We start from the raw sequence: 20,682 nt of genomic DNA, 5'->3' as shown, positions 1-20,682 counted from the left end.
GAAGAGAATAAGAGAAAGGAAGATATTTGTAAATTCATACAAGAAAAGGAAAAAAGAAGCAAACAGTTGAATTTGTCAACAGATATATACAGAGAAATCAAGAGATGGAAAGGAGAAAAAGATGAGGCTGACGCGGTAACACTCATACAAAATGAATGGATGGGAGGACAGATATTACTTAAGATAGATGGGAAAATTATCGAAGAAGTTAGGCAAAGAGAAGATGAGGACAAACAAGAGAGGAAGGATAAGGGAAGAGGAGATTAAAGGAAGATGAGCAAAGAAGGAAATGACGAGAACAGAAATATAGGGAAAACAAGAATAAGATGAAAAACGGGCAGAGAAGCAAAGAAAGTACGACACTAGACAAAAGAACGATAGAAGAGAGGGACAGAAAGGAAAGAAAGAAGCACAAATGGTTAGGGATAAAAGATTACAGAGATGAAGGGAAGAAGAGCAAAGAAGGGAAGGAGTAAGGAGGGAAGAACGAAGACAGGGGAGTAGAAAGAGTTGGAAGGGATGCGAGAAAGCAAAGGGAAATAGATGAAGACATAGAACAAAACAGAAGGCAGTCCATACAAAGGAACCGAGGGAGAGAAAAAGGGAGGAAGAAACACAGACTGGGCACGCCCGCCAAAAATAAAGATAACCAGGCCAGCACTTGACCAGAGAGGCCTGCAGAGGAAAGAGGTGATCAGGGTTGGGTGATCAACGGTGTCAAACGCTGCTGACAGATCTAACAAAATCAGGGCCCCCACCCCACCCTGATCTACCAGACGGGCCAAATCGTCAACGACTGAGACCAACACAGTCTCTGTGCCTCGACGGAAAGCATTTAGGGGTGAGGTAAATGGTTAAATATTTTTGGGACATGGTTGGGGTGGGTTTTTAGGGGTGGGAAATGGGGGACTGGCGGGAGGACACCCCCAAACTAAACAAAAAAGGGCATTCTCTTTCAAATTTTTTGTTATCAAAAATTCGATATATGTTGATTCTTTATAAATTATTTAGGCATAAAGACAAGCAACCAATTGTGGAATGACAGGACATATTGCGCACGTATACGAGAGCAGAGGGAGTGTACAAAATGGTCAGTTTTCCAGAGGAGGGGGGGACAGGTTATCCTCTGCCTTACAGCACACAAACCAGAGAGGGCTTTGCCCAATATCACACATCTTATCAGGCACAAGCACTGCAAGTATAGCAGGTGCCACAGCAAGGACAAATGCATCCACCACAGGGGCAGTCGGAACAAGCCCCTATGCAGACACAGCAGTATGTGAACACAGGACAGGTATTGACGCCTAGAATAGGAGGTGTCACTATGGTAGGAGGAAATCATTTCACAGGGATGAGCTTGTACCCACACTAGGGCAGCTCACAGGGGGACTTGATGTGTTCAGTACTATCTGTGACACCAGACCCCCATGAGGAACCAAGGGTCGATGTGATGATAGGAGGCAAATCTTTATTTTTTGTAGACACTGGAGCAACTTGTTCGTGTATAAAAGAGGGAAAATATCCAATGTCAGGTAAGGGTTCTCTGGAGCTATGAATTTAGTTCCTTTTACTGTTAAATTAGCAGACCCCCATAAAGAAACGTGACATGTCCGTTCCTTTGTTCTATTCACGACAGACACCAGTTAACATCTTAGGAAGAGATTTAAAAACAAAACTTAACATGACTTTCATTTACTGATCAAGGAATAGTGTGCCCCACTCCAGGAATACACTATTTAAATGTGGAAGATTTCATACTGGCGTTCACAGGCCAAGTGGCTCTGCGAGGCGTTCCAGTAGATCCAGAGATTTTTCTAAACAGAGTAAGCATTTTCTTGACATGGCTACCTGGCCTGTTAGGGAAGATTGCGAGGATACCCGATGAGTTTTTATTTAGACCACAAATACCTATGGATGAGGAAGGTGGACAGACTATTCCTATAGAGTTTGAATGTTATGGTATTGTTTATTTATATAGTACCTATACACAGGCAAGTGTTTCAAAGCACTCAAGCAGGGGTGGGAGCATGGGCAAAAAACAACAGTCGCTCAGAGCCCTTGAATTTCTGAGACGATAATAGTCTGCACAGGCAGAGTTAGTGCGTAAGAGATACATTTAACAGTTGGTGCTACAGCAAAGGGGCCTAACGGCGATTCTGCAGTTTTAACTGTGCAATTAAGAGGAGAAGACAAGGGAGAACAGAACAGACATTCTAAGGCACAGTGTGCATGGATCGAGCAAGACACAGAGGGTCACAGGGAGGGGGAGGATCAAGTGCACCCAGTTGGTTGGGACTGGAATAAGTGCAGAGAGCCACTCTCTTGGGGTAATTTCTCAAGTGCAATGAGTGTGGGTGGGGTGTAGGGCCCTGAGACAAGTGTGATAGAGGACTGGCGGGGGTGCCAAGAATCAGCTATTGTACAAAGATATGGCAATGCTTGAAGGGATAGACAAGGGTAGACCATGGAGCAGAGTGATAGCTCTTGAGGAGGGGTACAGACTGACACAACCGATGACGATGTGTTCAGGGAAGACCAAAGTGGTGTTCTTCCTGAGCATTGCATACCGGATAAGGATAGAAAAAAGGGAAGTCCCACAAAGAATGGCAATGATGCAGCAACGACCAGCATTTTTTCAGGAGGATCTTGAAAAGGTGCCGAGTGCCCTATGGACCACAGGCCCCTATGACATAGGTTTATTGAAGTGGTTAGGGGAGGTTAAAATAAAACTTATGCCAGGAGAAATTTTACCCCGAGCAAAATAGTACCCTATGTCTTGAGAAGCTGATGAAGGTACATTTCAGCACTGATGAATCAGGGGATTCTGGTGCCATCAGAGTCATTGTGCAATACTGCAGTGTATCCGATAAATAAATCTAAAGGGGGGATTCATCCAGGATTTGCGACCCCTTAACCAGATTGTAGAGGCAGAGTTTCCTTTAGTTCCTAATCCTGCGACAACATTGTACAGCATTCCAGTTGAGGCACAGTACTTCATGGTGATCGATTTGAAAAATGTGTTTTTCTGGATCCCGTTGCACAAAGAATCACAAGACTTGACTTCCTTTACATTTAGATAAAAGAGAATAAAACATACTTGTTTGCCTCAACGGTATTGCGAGTACTCCTCGATCTAGGCAATATTTATCTTAAGAGTGCGGTGATACAGTACGTAGATGACATTGATTTGCAGCACCACAGACGATGAGTGTAGGCAGGACTCTATCCAACCAATGACTATTTTAGCAGGCAAAGGATATAAGGTGGACAAAGAAGAAATTTCAGTATTGCCATGAAGAGGTGTTGTACATAGGTCAGTTAATTTTGCATGAAGGAAAGAATGTGACACCTGAGAGAGCTGAGGCAATCATGAAAACACCAAAACTGAATACACTTACACAGATGCAACAGTTCTTGGTTTTGTGCAATTACATTAGAGTGTGGGTGTTTGATTAAAGCATGTACACAAAGCCACTTCTCCAAGCATTAAAGAAAACACAAGTTGGTAAAACAAAAATAGAATGGATCGAAGAAATGAAGGAAGAATTTGGGGAGTTGAAAAGAGCAATTTGTACTGCCCCCGTTTTAGGAATTCCCAATTAAAGTGAGGAATTTTATTTGTTTTCACACACAAATGGGTCAGTAATGACAGCAGTGCTTACACAAAGGACAATATTGGGGTACAAACCTTTGGCATATTACAGCAGGATTTTAGACCCAGTTATGAGAGGACACTTCCCTTGTGACCAATCTTTGGCAGCTGCCACGTTTGCAATTGAGAAGTCCACAAGTATTGTCATGGGCTGTTCTATGACCCTTTACGTGGAGCATCCCCTATTTGCCATTCTAGAGAAACCCAAGGGCATATTGACATCCCGAGAGCTTCAGTTTATGAGGTAATGATTTCTAACCCAACAATTAAAATTGTAAGATGTAAAATGGTGAACCCAGCCACATTCGTAGCTGAACCCGTAGAAGGTGATCATGTGCATGACTGTGCCAATTATGTTGAATTTTATGTTGATATACCCTGTGTGAAAGAATTCTTTGGCGTGAGGGGAAATTCTTTTATTGATGGGTCTTCAAAAATGTATCAGACTATTGGGGAAAGGCATTCAGGTGCCACAGTAGCAAGACAGATTAAATGGAGAATTTGAGGTGGTGGCGAGTGCAAGGCTACCGTCTAATTTTTCAGCGCAAGCAGCAGAATTAGTAGTGCTCATTGTCGCGCTTGAGAAACATGAAGGACAGGAAGTGACGGTGTACAGGGACTCTGCCTATGTGACGTCAACCGTACATGCAGGATGTCACGTTGGAAGAGGGGCTATCGCCGCACAGACAGCGCTCCAGTGCAGCATGCGTCCTTACTGGATAGGCTCATTAAGGCACTGCAACTCCCAGTAGCAATGGCAGTCATAAAATGCAGAGCGCATACTAAACAATCAGACTATCTCTTGCAGGAACGAAGAGCACTGAAGCTTTATGGTGACAGGAAAGCACTGGAAAGCCAGTGATGGCCGTAACTTTGTTTAAAATCTAGCTTGAATGCTGCATTACCCCGTGCATGTAACGAGACAGTCTTGCTGCCAATATTTCTGAAGACTGGTTATTTCCTAATTTTTTGGAACACGTTGCACTGTTTATGGTGAATTGCATCATGTGCCAAATGTTTCCTGCTGGGCATACACTGAGAATGATTAGAGGAGTACTACCTCGACCAAATGGTCAGTTGCAAACATGTAATGGATATAGGTATCTATTAGTGGTGGTGTGCCCCTTCTCTAGGTGCATCGAAGCAGATTCATATGCATAACCTGATGCCACTTATGCAGCAAAGTTTTTAGTATGCAAAGTTTTCCTGAGGTGTGGTGTGTGCAAAGTATTAAGATCTGATAATGGGCCACATTTTGTCAATCAGCCTTTCGAACAAATAGGGCTTTTATTATCTATAAATCACAAGTTTTCTACTGTGCATCATCCACAAGCAAAAGAGAAATGTGAGAGACTGAACGGCCTCCTCAAAGAGGATCGCCAAGATCAAATTGACTTTGAAAAAGGGATGGCTGTATTGCCTACCCCTGGCCTTAGATGACCTTCAGAATAAGCCAGGGTGGAACCACCACCTCACCCCTTATGAGCTAGTAACAGTGCGCCGAATGAGAACACCCCTTACACATCCGTCTTGGATCAGGAGTGATGCCCAGAGTATAGCCAAAACTCTAGGTGATGAAACGCATGATTATTTGACATGTATGACTACAAGTATTTCTTTCATTTCAGATCAAGTCAAGCATCGGGGAGGAAGGTCTAGGAACATGGAAGAAGATAATTGGGCAATGAATCCAAGTGAACTATTACCACCACCTAAGTTAAATGTTGGGGACCTGATGCTGATTAAAAAGTTTACCCGGAAGTGGCACAAGACTCTTTAATGGCCCATTCCCTGTTGAGGAAGTTTGCCCTTCTACTGTTAAGGTTTCGGGAAGACTATCTTGGTTGCATATGAATGACGTGAAGATTTATGAAGGCAAGACCCTCCCTCCCACTGTTGCTGATCTAGAAGCAAGATAATAAGAATTTCCACATGTGCAGACTTGATCGTTGACTAAGAAGGATGATAAGGCAAAGAGCGACTAACACATACATTATTTGGACTGGAATTCAATAGACACTCCTATATCTTAGCAGGAAGTGCAAGGACTTGCGGAGACATTCCAGAGGTTCAAAGGAACTTTTAGAAATATATTGAAGCTGTGAATAATACATCAGAATTATGCCTAAACGTCAGTTCTTGATCAGAAATTGGATTCATTTCATAGAGAATATCAGTTTTAGGTGATGAAAACATAGGATACCTGCCAATAGTGATGCTCATCAGCTTGTAGTTGCTCACTTTGTGTTCATACATATATCTCTTTTTAGGAGAGAAGTTAATGTTCACACCTTTTTACAGGATCCAAAAAATGGTCCAGTAACGAGAAGACGACTCATTGCTATAATTGAAAACATTTTACAGTTACAAATGTAAAAGAAACTATGATTGTATTAAAAATGATTAATGAAGAAAACATGATTATAGAGCGCTTAAGGAGATGATGACCCGCAAGTCGCGCTACCTCCTGCATCTAATCAGTAGTATTCAGTATTTGACAAGTCTTGGTTAAACAAATCATAAGTCCATATATAGGTGAGGTTTATTAACACACTTCATCAGCCGACACGTGTTTCGACATAAGCGTCGTTTTCAAGGCTGATAATATTGAAGACATTAACAAATGATGTTAAAATGTGCACATCGATGTTGTGAGTAATATTGCAGTTTGTCCAAGAGTGTATCATAGAATATTTTACAGCATTATTGTTTGCATCATACAAATAAGATGAAAGTCACATACCAAATTCTAAGAAATCAATGTGATTTGTCGCAGGAAAATGGCAAGAGGGAACATAAAGGCAGTAGGTTAATAAAACTAATTGTGAATGATATTGTATAATCATGCAAAACTCATGTGCGGACAGCACCTCAAAGTAACACCAGTACATATCACCCTAGTGTTGAATACATCATTGATATTTGTGTTGCCAATTTGGAATAGTGATTAAACCAGTGCTGGAATTATGATTATTGTGGTTGATGACATGTGTGAATCAATAATTGAGGACTGAGTTAATGGGGAAAATGTTACAATAATTGCTTCTCACTTAGTTCCTTCCGTGTCTATATAAGTAATGTCCTGTCATATGTTGCATTCAGATAACCATCCATAAAGTATTCTTGCCCATTGAATACTTTCAGTACAAGGATTTCCCTATAATGAATAGTACAAAGTGTAAATCACTATTTACATTTGTTTTATTTGTAAGTTTGTGTGCCATTCTCAATGTTTAAACATTTAGAACATAAATGCTCTCCCATTAAGAGATAAATTTGATCTTGGCTCTTTGGATAACAAATTGAATGAAGTCCATACGGTAGGTTTCCCTGTTGCAAAGGTATGTGCAGTTCCTACCATTTGAGAAAAAGAAGATCGCTTGAACTCCAGCAGATGAAAAGAAAACATTATTTCTCGGGCAAATCAATAACAGCATATGAAAGCATTCGTGATGAGCACAAGTTATCCAGCAAGACTGCTATGATAATGACATTTATATTCATGGCTGGAATTCAAACAGTGGTGAACGCCAAATGGTTGCAAATCACCAGATGGGAGCTTTTGCAGACAATCAATGCTACCATAAAGGGAGTCAACACCATTAAAGAAGAGCTGAGGGCCACATGATTGATGTCCTCCAGAATAGCTATGTCCTTGATATGATCACAGAGATGGAAGGAGTTTGTGCCAAAATTGGGCCATCATGTTGTACATTTAAACCTTCTCACGATGGCCAGAATGGGAACCTTGGCAGAGGCCATATCGATGTTGACAGACCTGCAAACCGAGATGGAAGAGGAGACAGATGACAATGAAGATGATAGTTGATTTACCTCCTTGTTTTCATGGATTCCGCATTGGTTGGTGAATCTATACAATGTTCTTTGAGTAATACTGGTGCTAGTAATGTTTGGATTCTGCTGGTGACTGCCCAAAGCAAGAAAACGGCAAAAAAGGTAGTATAAATGAAGATCTTGATTGATGCCAAATATGAACCAAACACCAAGAAGCTGACTGACTACGCTGTCAGAGAATATATAAAGGCATGCATCGAAGCACTGGAGGCAACAAAGTGTCTGTATACAAGGAATCATAAGTATGTGGGATGATGGGTCTATTGTACCCCGAATGGACAATGTAACTACAGAGTGTAAATGAACATGTCAAATCAGGAGGCACCGTGAGGGGTGTGATGAAAATATGGACACCCAAGAAACACTGCATGAGAAAATACCAGGATGCAGAAACACTCTGAGGTGGTCGAGGACTCGACCAGAGGGGGGAAATGTAGAGGAGCTTCTGCATACCTTTGCAGGAGACCCTGCACCCCTTCCTCCCATATGTTCGAGACATGAGACTGTGCGTGTTTAACGCCAGCCATTGTGCCTATACCGCAGTGTGTGTTTGAAAGAATATACCCGTTGAGACAACCCTATCGAATGTATCCCCGCCAAGTGATGATAACCTAAGTGAGGAACTCCTTGAAGGAATATAAGAAAGAGCAAAGACAAGAAGCTAGTGACATCATAAAAAGTATGCATGGGGTGCCAACATATGTTCCGCTCACCTAGCTCCCACAGGGGCGTCAATCTGAACTGGACAGCTGCGGTCTCCACCAATGTGACACGTAGTGCCGAGATGACGGACTGGACTGGCCCACCTAGCTTTGTTTGCTTGGCCCGTAGGAATATTCTTCTGCAAATGGAGAAAGGGAATTTACCACCCGTGGAGTTGAGCGTTAACCCCCCCCACCCCTGCTGATCTCCCCACTGATCACCTTTGATGTCCCCTCTTAGAGTCTCACCTGATGGTTTGGAAAGATGAGCTTTCCATCCTGCACTGAGCGCAGGGGCGCGTAGATAACCAGTTGCTTCACTGGCTTGAAGGAATTGGTGAATTCCAGAATATTGACTCAGAGTCCCGGCAAGACGCCGTAAGTATGTAGTTCGTAAGAGTTCAAATGTCTGACTTTCACTCTGTCCGATTCCTTGCCGGTTGCAGCTTGACCCTAGCGACCGGTAATATTCAGGTAAGGATTTGTATTATCCAACACAGTTCGATAAAATAATGTCCATATTTAACCTGTTGCTTTCTCCCTTATTCAGGCGCTGAGAGAAAGTATGAAGTCTCTGGGAATAATGCCTCTGGCGGTAAAATCAGGTAAGTCTATTGTGGTGAGGAGGTTTCCCCTTGTTTGTCCCTTTGTTTCACCTTGCTGTCCTTTTGTTTCCCCTTAGGGGCCGGGGTTCGGCAAGAATGCAGTGGAAGCTGCACCGACCCATGAAGAGGAATAGTACCCCCGGTGATAAAATCAGGTAAGTCTATGGGGGTAACTAATATTGCCTCTGTGTATTCCCTTGGCTCACCTTGCTGTTCTTGTCTTCCCCTTAGGTGCCGGAGTGCGGCGGGAACATGCAGAAGGATGCGGTGGAATGTGAAGATGCTGCGAAGGCCAGTGAGTTCAGCGCGGCGCTGCAGCAGGCGAGGCAACGCGCATAAAATAACTTTTCTTCCAGCTCGAAGGCGCGATGGATCGGGAATTCAGGTAAGGATCAAAGGTATTGCTCTTGTTCTAACCTTTTCTCCTTCTTTCTCCCTTTTTCTAGGAGCTGCAGACTCGAGGCGGGCGTGGCAGAAGACTGGATGCAGACTTGCAGGCACGGTGAGCGGTACGCTGCTGGATGCAGAATAACGCGAAGCGTGTGCTGCTCTTCGGGCGTGGTTTAAATAGCCCCCAAAGTAGTCCCAGGTAAGTATTCCTCCCCAGCCCCACCCGAGTAAAAAAAATTGTCCCTACGTAAAGTAGTCCCTTCCAAGCCTCTTTTGACTTGGAGCTCTTGCAGCATGGTCTGCATCAGGTGAGTTTGCAGCACGGTCTGCATCAGGTAAGTTTTAATCTATGAGCCTGGCGCCTATGGCGCCAGGACTGACTCTCCATATGAGCCTGGCGCCATAGGCGCCAGGCCTGCACCCAAATAGCCCCTAGCAGGGGTTGTTGGGCTTGCTTAGAATAACTTGATGCCTGCTTCCAGGGTTGCTGGACTTGGTCTGGGTCCCCGGGGGTAGGCATCATGACAACATACTGACAAGAGGATGTATAGATCCTAAGGAAACTAAATGACGAAGTAAAGAATCAAGTGAACTTTTAAAATACGAACAAAAAAGATTACATGTGCACAAAGTGCTAAAAATCTTTTTTAAAAACAAACAACCGTTCAATACATTGACAGATGCTGAAATGCAAGGTAGACCAAGTCATCATAGAAACTGGCTGTACACAGTGAATAGAACGCAGGCAAAGCTGCCATTATGTAGAAGCTGGACATCGGTATCATGAATTTATTAAGCTAGGCCCCATGAAGAGGGAAGGGAAAACTTTGTCTCAGCAAGAATAAGCAGAATTGTGGAGCTTTAAGACGAGGCTGTGTAGCTTGGAGTCAAGACTGAAGCAGCCAAGGTCAGCAATCTAGTCTGGAAATGACCGAACGTGCAGAGGATGAATCATCCCTTGTTAAGGTGCAAAGAAAGAACACAAGCGTGCCAAGTTTAATTCATTTAGAGCATTTAAAACCTGCAAAATGGACAAAATCATGGTCTCCTGTCACATGAGCCAAGGATGAAAATAGAGTTCGAACTGGAGTCCCAGAACACAATAGTGAGTCCTCTCATTCCTTTGCATTCTAAAAGACAAGTATACTTTGCAAGGCCAAGTTCAAAGACAATCTTCATTCCAGAAGGCATGGGCGATGAGAGATGCTGGGCTAATTGGGTGGTGGGGTAGTGTCATACCCCATCTCCTTGCACCTGCATCTGGGTTTACGTGCAGCTATGTGAATGGAATGTTCCGGACCTGGAACAAGCATGCCAACTAATTATATTTATCCATACAACTAAGGACCTTATAGTTTCAAGACCAATGAGAAACTGTATCTAATGTTTCTGAAGATGAGATGTTTTAGAGGTAGGCATATGTTGTCCACCTGATAGTGGACAGCCAATCACAATCCTAGTTCCTATAGAAAAGTATACTTAGATGTTCCCCTTAGCCAATCCGACCCTTGATAGGTTTTTCATTATTGCCACATAGTATGAAATCACCTTTGACATATTTTTGGTTTAATATCTATGGGTTGTGTAAAGATCGCTGAGAGACTGAGCGTACGTCCGTTGATGTTCGTTGTAAACTCCCTGTTTAGATCATTGTTAATAAAACCGTACTTTGCCATCTTCCTGAGTTGGTTTGGTTATTTGGACTCAGAATTATTCTGTATGATCCCATCCATTACACATGCAACTGAACTAGCTAACAAGGGAAGGATAAGATTCTCAAAAATTCTCAAAACTGCAAAAGGGACAGTGCACTTAACGCAGATCCTCCGAGGACCACTGATATGCCTGAACCTCGAGAATGGGGAGAAAGAAGACCACATACAACTACAGTGGAAAGAGGTGGGAAGTTATAAAAGAAAATAACTCCCACGTTTCATGCAGAAGAAAGAACCACCCTTCAGCATCATACATTGTATTAATTTAAAAGTGTTATAAAGTTCACACTGGCCCAAGGTGCTTGGGTCGAGTTGCCCTGGGCCCGAGTTCTGTACAGTCAACATACACCACGAAAGAGTGTAAAACAGGATTAAAAGAAACAATCCAAGATAAAAATGTAGCAATCGCAACTTAAAACATCTATAGTAAAACAGTGCAGAATATAACATACAAATACAATAGACAGCATACACTGCCCATTAGGAATATACCTGCTGAAGAAGATGGGTCTTTAAAGCCAAGAGGGCTGGAAGGTGGCGAAAGACCGTTGGAAGCACATTCCACTCTTGAAGAGCAGCTTCTGAAAAATCCTGGAGTGAAAAGCAGTAATGTTTAAAGCTAGATCCACAGGCCACCCGCATACCGGAGCACCCTTAGTCCCAACCCAGTCGCCAGATCTCCCAGAGATTCCATGTAGCCATTAAACATGGACAATATCACGCCTTGAGGAACACCACAGCGGACAAGGTCGGAGGTGAACCAAGCCAGGGCAAAATCACCCAAGCAGCTGACCGTATCAAACACATCCGAGAGATCAAGGAAGAATAAAAGAAAGGCCCCTCAGAGCCCAGCACACCTATGGCATCATCCAACATCTGCAGTTCAGCTGGCTCAGTGCAACAGCAAGGACGGAAACCAGATTGATAATCCCGAAAAAAGATGGTGTTTGAATAAGTGCTGGGAAAGCTGAAGTGCTGCACATTTCTCAAGAAGTTTTCCCTAGAACAACAAGGCAGTGATCTGGCAGTAATTAACCATGTCTGAAGGGTAAAAACTCCACTGGAAACAGCTCAGTGAGGGAATAGCTATGACAAGGTAGCCCGAGAGTGGATTATTGGAATATGAATAGACCTTCATTTAGGCCAGAATTCTAAAGAATGTATACTCTGAAAGGTAGCCAAAGTTCCATCATGGTAATGGGAGTAGAGAAACTCACAAGCAAACTAAATTGGAAAATGAAAGCAATGACAAATGATGGTACTCTTTCCAATAAAGCATTCTATTAACTCCAAAAGGCCAAAATAACGCATGAACAAAGAACTATGAAGACAGGACTCTTAGCCCCCGATTCATGGAATTATTTCGCGTAAACACAGATTTGCACGGCATTCTGCCCGAAAATCCCCATACCTCAAGTGGGGATTTTCGGGCAGAATGGCGTGCAAATCTGCATTTTACACGCAAATAATTCCATGAATCAGGCTGTAAGTATATATAGGCAAGCAGAAGGCTCAAAATGTACACTTGCCACTAGCCATCCACTAGTGACAATTGACTCTTGGTGAGAAGGAAATTGTGTGCTGTGTGTATATGTTAGAAATGAGGTAACCAGTGATTTCTTTATGCCTGGCTAGTAGCTCGCAAACCGAAACTTTGCTCCTGGTCAAGCAGATGGTCAAAGCTATTGAGGACCAAAATGGAATTTCAAGAGCTGGTTGGTAGACCCTTAACAAGGCATTCACAATGTACTTTCATGACCTACTGGCATCAGAGAACACCATAAAAAAAAGCAGAGGTCAGACTCCTACCAAAATACATCAGAACAGAAGGGTCTCCCCTCCAGATTTGAGCGGCATGAAAGCGGTTAAGGGCACTATAAGGGACCATATACACAGGTTGTTTTCTGGTGCTAAAGGCTTTTCATGGACGTCTATAAACCATTCTGAATAAAATTGGTTAAACTGTAGAACAAGTTTTTTCTTCGGGTAGCCATGAGGTGTACGAAATGTTAACCTTTGTTACATTTTAAAAGGTTTGCCGATTTGTTGCAGGAAAATTGTAACCAGACAGGCAGTGATTTAGTCTGCAACCCAATGGCTGTAAAAAAAAGAAGCTGTTTGAGTGTGACTGGATGCAGACACTGACCAAAATGAGATCCTCAAAGTTGTATCGATCTCTTTCATTGGGTGACAAGCCGCTGGGTACTATTCGAAAGCATTTGAAAAAGTTCCCAAATACCTATTGGCAAACCCAATTTTTAAGATACGGGTTAAACTTGTTACCTACGGGTGAAATTCGATGCATTAGATCACCTGCAGGCATGAAACTTCAAAGTTGTGCTCTATGTTTGAACGAAGAGGTTGTGCAGACCAGAGACCACATTTTGGTTGACTGTCCATTTTGACAAGTGAATCGAACATGGTAGCTGGGTTTACATGTACATAACCCAGACTACTTGAATTTGGTGGAATAATTCTGCCGACTATCAAGTGGTGAGGATTCAACCATGACTCTTGCTGTAACACGACTACTTCATTTGGCGGGTCTAGTGGTCATCAGATGGTAAGCACTTATGGGTGGTGACATGCTATTAAGGTTAGCTATATTGTCCTTTTAATTAGGTCAGCTTTCAAATGTTAACTATAATATTGTATTTTGAACAAGTTTGTATGCTGATGAATTGCTGTGTATTGTAATCTTTTTTGTAAATTAAGCCTTGTATTGTGTAATGTGGATTGTATTTATATTTTGTGTAAGGTTGAGTATGTGCAACCGATAGCACCAATAAAATAAACAAAAATGAGATTTTAGTCACATCAAGTGCTTTAGGCAGCTGGTGTGGAGACATCTACAAAGACTATACAAGGAGTGCCGACTCTCTCTTGTTGCAGAAAAGTCATTCAATAGGGTTGAGGGGTTCCATCTGTTTAACGCTCCTAGATGTTCTGAGTGTCTGCTGATGTTGGGGAACTGAAAGGCGTCTATTCTTTTTTTTTTTTTTTTTTTAAAGGAGTCCTCCCAATGAAATAGAACAATTAATGGATTGATATAACACTGGGCAAAGGTAATAGCCAAGTGTTCCCTTTGCTTTTTTATTTTTAGCAAGGGCATAGATGCCTTTGGGTAATGCAGGGAGATAGATGGGTTGAAGAGAAAATACCACCACACAAAACAATCAGAAGACATCCTGTGTATTTAATTGTTTTTTTATAACGCGCCTAACACCATAACAGAGTTCGGTTTCTAAGCACGGATCCGGGATTTGAACCTCTGTTGCTCTGTGTGGTCTTGCCTCCAAGACCAGCGCGTTGCCCCTGCCCTTTCTTCCGTTCACAACATATTTAAAGACATTGACAGAGTAGTACCTAGAATAACCTTAAGAGAAACGTTGGCACTGGGATGCTGCTGGAAGGTTCCTTTGGAATAAAGAATTATTTTAAAATTCATTAACTGCAGTTGTGTGTCTAGGGAGGTTACCTCCCACTAGTTACCGCAAGAGACACTAGAATATCTAAATAACAGGGACTTCCTTGGGTGATGCTGACAAACCAGATAGTTGCACGAAAAGAATTCAGGGGGGTACTGGCAGATGTCCGAAGCATCGCTCCGCCATCCATTCGATGTTTGATAAGGCCACAAAATAAGTCGAGAAGATCCTGAAAATTGTGCGGCTAGAAAGTTGTTCCTACGTTGGTGACATAACTTGAAATATCAGAGCACCCACCCTCCCGAGGTGGGCAGCCACTACAGAAACCATTTTTGAAGAGGATTCTTCAGGCCAAAAGCATTCGATGATCAGATAGTGGTAGGAGCTAGCTACCCATGACGGGTGAACAGATTATGATCATGCTTTGTACTAATGCAGAAAGTAAGCAAGCAAGCAACCAGGTGTGGGCAGTGGAAGACATGATTGATACAGCCCAATGGCATTACAAAAACATAAGGTAAATAAGCAATTCCGATTCCTTCATCTTTCTTAAATCAAGAATTATCCTGAGATTGCTTTTCTTTTTCTTTTGGGCCAACCAAAACTCTAAAGACTTTAGGCACTAGCTACTTATGACTCGATGCCATTCTCCAAATAAAACCTCCCTTGTCTTCTGCAGAGTATTCTAGAAGTATCTGAGAAATACATTCAATAATTTCTGAGTCCAAACTTGTTGTTTTTTGGCATCTAGACCCATTAATTATGTGTTGCGTGCACTATACATTGCCAGAAACATTACATTTGTTCAAAAAAACATTTTGTTACTTTCATCACCTATTTCCAGCAAGTAAATTCTTGATGGTCCTAAGTACAAGAACGTAGCAGCTTGCACGTGCCACCAGAATACCCCGGCCAAATTCCAGTTTTAAAAGTGCAAGCACGCACATCCTTAATCAGCAACGTCTTACGCCACATTTGAAACACTTACTTGGATACATCAAGAAGGAAGTCGTTGAGCTCCGTCTGCTTTGCAAGGCCCCTGCAGACCTAGAATGTAATACCAACACGTAGAAAACATTAACAGAATAAACTTTGCTTCCTCTATGCACATAGAACATGTTACACGTCTTGCATTCAGTTTCCTTCGTGTATAGCCATGCATTGTGGTTTTAGAATGACAGTGTCAGGCAATGTGATTAACCACAAGGGTGGTAGTTAATGTCAAATGTACGCCTAGTTAGTACTAGGTGAACATAAGATAAGATGACCCTTATGGCTCCATTACATGATTGCTTCCCCTTATTGCAATAGATTTCAAGAGGTGTCAATATTTTTTGCAAAGGAATAAATCCACAGAATTATAGGTGCTGAGGTACGTCACAAGGTCTGCAGATACAGAGACACCACTCACAATGTTTAGAACGTATCTTTATTCAGGATGGTCAGTGGAAATTGTGCAATTTTCTCATCAAAACGGTCTCTTGCCCCACTTAACGCCCGCCTCTTTCCCTTCTCAACAGCGGAAAAGCTTAGCATACCATCGAGGGCCTGATGAATGGAAATCGGCTTTTGGTTCGGTGGGCCACGTCTCTTGAAACCAGGAAAGGTCTGCATATAGCGCAATCTATTAAGGGGTTCGGCTGGTTTCCCATCCCTCATTCGAAACCAATGGGTGACAAAACTAATAGGATGTCTTCTCCAGGTTTAAAAGACAAATTTAAAAGAATCTGAGATCAAACAGTCTTGCTATCCGGACTCGGAGTCTAGGGAGTTTAAATGTCCTCTGCACTTCTTTCCCCTATTAGATCAGCCTTGATCCTTTCTGATTTTCTTCTTGGTTTTCTTCTTAGCTTCCTTGAAAAGCCCTTCTGTCTGGGTGACTGGACAGAGTTGCACCCACACATAAGGCCTAGGTAGTAGATGGAGACTGGGATGTTTGCTGCCAGACACGGCCAGAGAGGTTTCACCAAGACTGGGCCAAAGGGATTGACCAACGGACTGTGGGCTCCAGTCTACCGACTCTCCGTCAAGGTGACTGGTCTATACTCTAACAACCACCACTCTATAGATCCTCACCATACCACAATAATTTAGATCCCAAGGGCCTTTTAAATACACCTTCACCACTCTGCCTAACCATCTCTACACTGCTGCGCTGGTTTGCCACCTCCATGTTCCTCCTCCACTCAATAACCAGGCGAATAATGTACCTGGGGTTCCACCTCTCTGTTAAAGCATACCTAGGTTATGCCTTCTTATGCAAGCCATCACTAGCGACTGTCTTCTTCTGATATATCCCTCCTCTGGCTTTAACCCCCTCCTCATCCTTTCCTGTTTTCAACTCCTCCTACATCAAATCCCCCCCCCCTCCTTCTCAGTCTTCAATTCTCCCCCCCCCTCCTCATGTCCTGCCATCTGGTAATATTCGCTGGTATGAAGCGGGGGAGGAAGGATAGCTCAGGGGCAATGCATTTGTCTTGGAAGCAAGACAACAAGGCACAACACAGATTCGAATCCCAATCCCTCACTTAGAAACCACTCGCTGGTATTAAGCGCGTTACAAATGAACAATAAAATCAAAAATAAAATATCTCCTCCTCCTGAGGGCCCCAAGCTCTGCTCTTGACAAATGACCTTCTCAGACCTCCAGCCTTCTCCACAGCAGCAGCTTCCTCTGCATTTCAGTTCCTTCTGCTGCTAAATTGCTAATTATATGCACCACTGCTCCCTCTAGACTCCCACACTCGTCTGCAGACTTCCATGGCTTATTGGGCCTGGCCTGGCCCCGCCTCCCATGACCTCCATTCTCTCAGGTGTGTGGGTTTCGGTTTTAAAGAATGGGATAGGTTTGTTTTATTATGCGGTTGTCCAACTGTGCAAGTTGCACAACCCGCAACTTCTGTTTGCGCAATCAACAGGCCCTGCAGGGAATTTATCTAATGGAGTTTAGCTAGGTTGGTGCTGCTCACATCTTGCATGTCCGCCGCTGTGTTAAAGTCTGACTGTAAGCATTAATAAGTGGGAAGCCCTTGCCATGCAGTCAGAGTGTGGTGGAACAGGGCATTCTTCACACATCTCCCCGGGGCCTGCATTACTGAACAGGAGGTGATAACCAGGATCTATGGTCACCCCCACACTTCACCCAAACGGGCAGGAAACTTTGACACATGCGACGCAACAATGAAAAATAAATCACCATCATGTGACACACCCACATAAAAGTTATGCAGTGCGTTTGTAGGCTTCCACAGTGGCACTCAATGAGTACATGATCTGCCACGTCTTCAGAATAGCACAACGCCAGACCAATTGATTTAAGAAATTCAAGCATATTTGGCTTTCAGAGACTGCCTGAAAAAAAATCAATTTGGCGCTACAAAATGTCGCGTAACCGTGTTCTGAATTCCAGCAAGTGTACTTTACAAAGTTAGATTGAACACAGGCCCTCTTTTTGAGAAGCATTAGAAATTGATCAGCAGGGCATTAATGCAAACCTTGGACTAAACTGTGGGTATTATCTCCTCCAATTTAAGTATTTTATTTCTCTCTTGGCTGGGAGTACATTTCAGGCATAGGGCTTTCTCTAATAAGAGGGGATGTCTAGTTGGAAAAATAATGTACCTACTTCAAGATCCTGACGCATGACAATATGGTCTACCACCACAGCCACACACTGGATCATAATAAGGTGGCCCAGAGGGTCTGCACGGATCCGACTACAGGACAAACATGTGGATTAGTAAGAAACTACAGTTTGCACATCTCGAGTGTTCAAGCTCATGCCCGCAGATGTTGTAGAAATATGTGCACACAACCACCTAAGAGAGGTGAAGAAGCTGGGCAAAAGCGTAAACAGCTTTTAACACGATCAACTATATTCCATGGCATGTACCCCTCAAAGTGGCAGAGAGCGAATACTTGATTCTCTCGGCCATAGGCCCAAAGTGGTGGCCAATCAGGACAGAAGCTGGCACTGGCAGTGCCCACTCCGTTTGAATCCAAGCGTGGGCTCAACGATCCAGCCCATTGCTTTCCCTTATCTTTTCATCTCGCCTATTCAAGCACTTCTCATCAAGCTCGCCTGTGATCTGAAAAGGCTAGAATAAAAATAGACTATAAAATTCATCCTGCAAATCCTGCTCTGTCAGACTCAACAACGCAGGTCAACATGGCTAATTGGAGAACCTAAAATGGAATTCTGCACACTCATGCAGTTTTGCATGTCACTGTTCCGCATAGAAAGAATGCACCACTCTGACAGTGGCGTGGCCCTTTATAATGTACAACACATGTTCAATCATAGTGACCAGCTAATCGGATTTTGCCCTGGAAGTTGTAATTACAAGCTGCTCGCTCATTATGGACTTACTACATACCACAAAGCTGTCAGGATGCTGTGCTCGTACAATATGGTTAAAAAATCCACCAGTACTTCAAAGTGAGAACTGTTGCACTTCTACCAGCTCAACTCCAAATTGATATAATTTACTGAGCCATGGTGTCAGGAGATAGAACTACCTGTAGGACGCCACTGTAACACGTGACCCTGCATTGAGCCGTACAGCTGTTAAAATGAGAGAATGCTGGCACTCCCCATAAACACACATTGATGCACAGCGGGGAATGCATTTGGGACACTGGCTCTAGGACCAACCAATGTTGGTTTCTGGCTTATCTCACAGGAAGGATGTCTTACAGATTCACACTTACAACTTCAAAGCAAAGTTTGCCACATGCATGGACGATGGAATAGGGGTCATTACCACCCAGGAGAAGCGACCCCCGACCCCTAATCATATTTGTACAATTTATGCCCCGACCCTCTCCATCCCGGATTCAGTGCTCTCCGCAAAGCAACCTCTGGCAGCCCAAGACAGATTATGGCCTACCCTAAATCTTCCTTCCCTCCACCGTGCATACGAATGATATCTTGTGTGGGTCAATTGCATGGCACCGATTGGGAATAAAAGCCCTGGCACACGTGGAAACCAAATAATTAGGCGTCGTCATATTACTTGCATCCGCTTGCCCATATGATCCACAGTGTGAAGCGCAGGCAGCCCAATATACAGCCTACATATATGAGAGAATATATATATATATATATATATATATATATATATATATATATATACACACACACACACACACACATTTATAGGGTTCATTGTATTGGTTAACATTTCAACTTTTCAACATTTAAAATAAAGAAAGCAAATACACATTTAATTAAAAATCATCATTATCATCATTGCATCAGCGAGACATCATATTTAATCACCAGAGGCATTACCCAAGTCAAGAAAGTACTCCTACTTCGTTGACACTTGGTAAAATATATATCTATATAGCTATATCGGAACACTCCATTCATGCAGAGGCGACTGAACATAGAACCCAAAGGTACCTGGGTTCTTGGGGAAGAGACCAGAGGAGCCCGGGAAAGCCCACAAAGCAGGGGCTGGGACGCACACCAATATACTGAGACAACCTTAAGCAAAATATGCTACGGGAATACCTGGCAGGATAGTGGACCAGGTATACCAGTTAGGAAGAGACACACCAACCCTCTTCCTCGTCGCAAAACCTGGCAGGGAAGTAAACCAGGTCTGCCAATCGGGGTCTACGACCCCCATCAGTTGTTGGACTGAGTCCTAGGACTGAGAAGGGAGACATTCCCTCACCACTGAGAACTTTCAAACCTGGAAAGTTATGCGCTGTTTTGAAGAAGACTTAACCTGGGGAAAAGCAAGCTACTACCAGAAGTATAGAGTCCCACCATGGGAGACTTTTGACCTGTTGTCCAGAAAAAGGGAGCCATTCTTCTGGTCAAGGAAACATGCTACCTCTTAAATTTACTTTATAGCGTAAGGGAAAGCGATGGGATTCTGACACAGGACTGTGGACTTTTTGATTTGGACATTCTGACAGGACCCACTAGTACTTTTAGTTGAGGCAGGGGAATTCCGTGGTCCCCTTTCCAGCCCATTCCAGCCCTTCCCCACCACCTTCCATCCACTTCGTCCTTGAGGACCCTTCGTTCAAGCCGAAACTCGAGTCGAAGACACTGGAAACTTACATCTTTGCTAACAAACATATTGGAACATATGACTGATGGTTGCACGGTCTGTTATATGGGGACAACAAATAGCGCACATTTAAGTAATTGTACATCATTTTCTTTTTCTTGTGCATCTGATTGTTTTATTTCATTTTCTAATTTAATTGTGTTTGTAGTTACGTGTGTGTTTGTGGTATGTATGAGTGGTGTGAGAGTAGCGGTTGTTCTTGCTGGTGGTATGCCAACATTTGAAATCCCTTTGTGTAACCAAGTTG

At 43.1% G+C, this 20,682-nt stretch overlaps 1 protein-coding gene across 3 annotated transcripts in view; it reads right to left on the bottom strand.

Annotated features, from left to right (window-relative positions):
* Positions 1–20,682, bottom strand: part of PDE10A (phosphodiesterase 10A) — a 1,126,451-nt gene that overhangs the window by 379,004 nt on the left and 726,765 nt on the right. For all 3 annotated transcript variants that reach the window (XM_069607718.1, XM_069607719.1, XM_069607720.1), the window contains exon 9: positions 15,335–15,393. In XM_069607718.1, the coding sequence (XP_069463819.1) occupies positions 15,335–15,393 (59 nt within the window). The remainder of the gene's footprint in view (positions 1–15,334; positions 15,394–20,682) is intronic.

The sequence above is a fragment of the Ambystoma mexicanum genome, chromosome 4q, assembly GCF_040938575.1.
Source record: "Ambystoma mexicanum isolate Mex_15411 chromosome 4q, UKY_AmexF1_1, whole genome shotgun sequence".
NCBI classification, from domain to species: Eukaryota; Metazoa; Chordata; class Amphibia; order Caudata; family Ambystomatidae; genus Ambystoma; species Ambystoma mexicanum.
The sequence above is the reverse complement of the archived record's forward strand: the minus strand, read 5'-3'. Positions and strand labels throughout refer to the sequence as shown.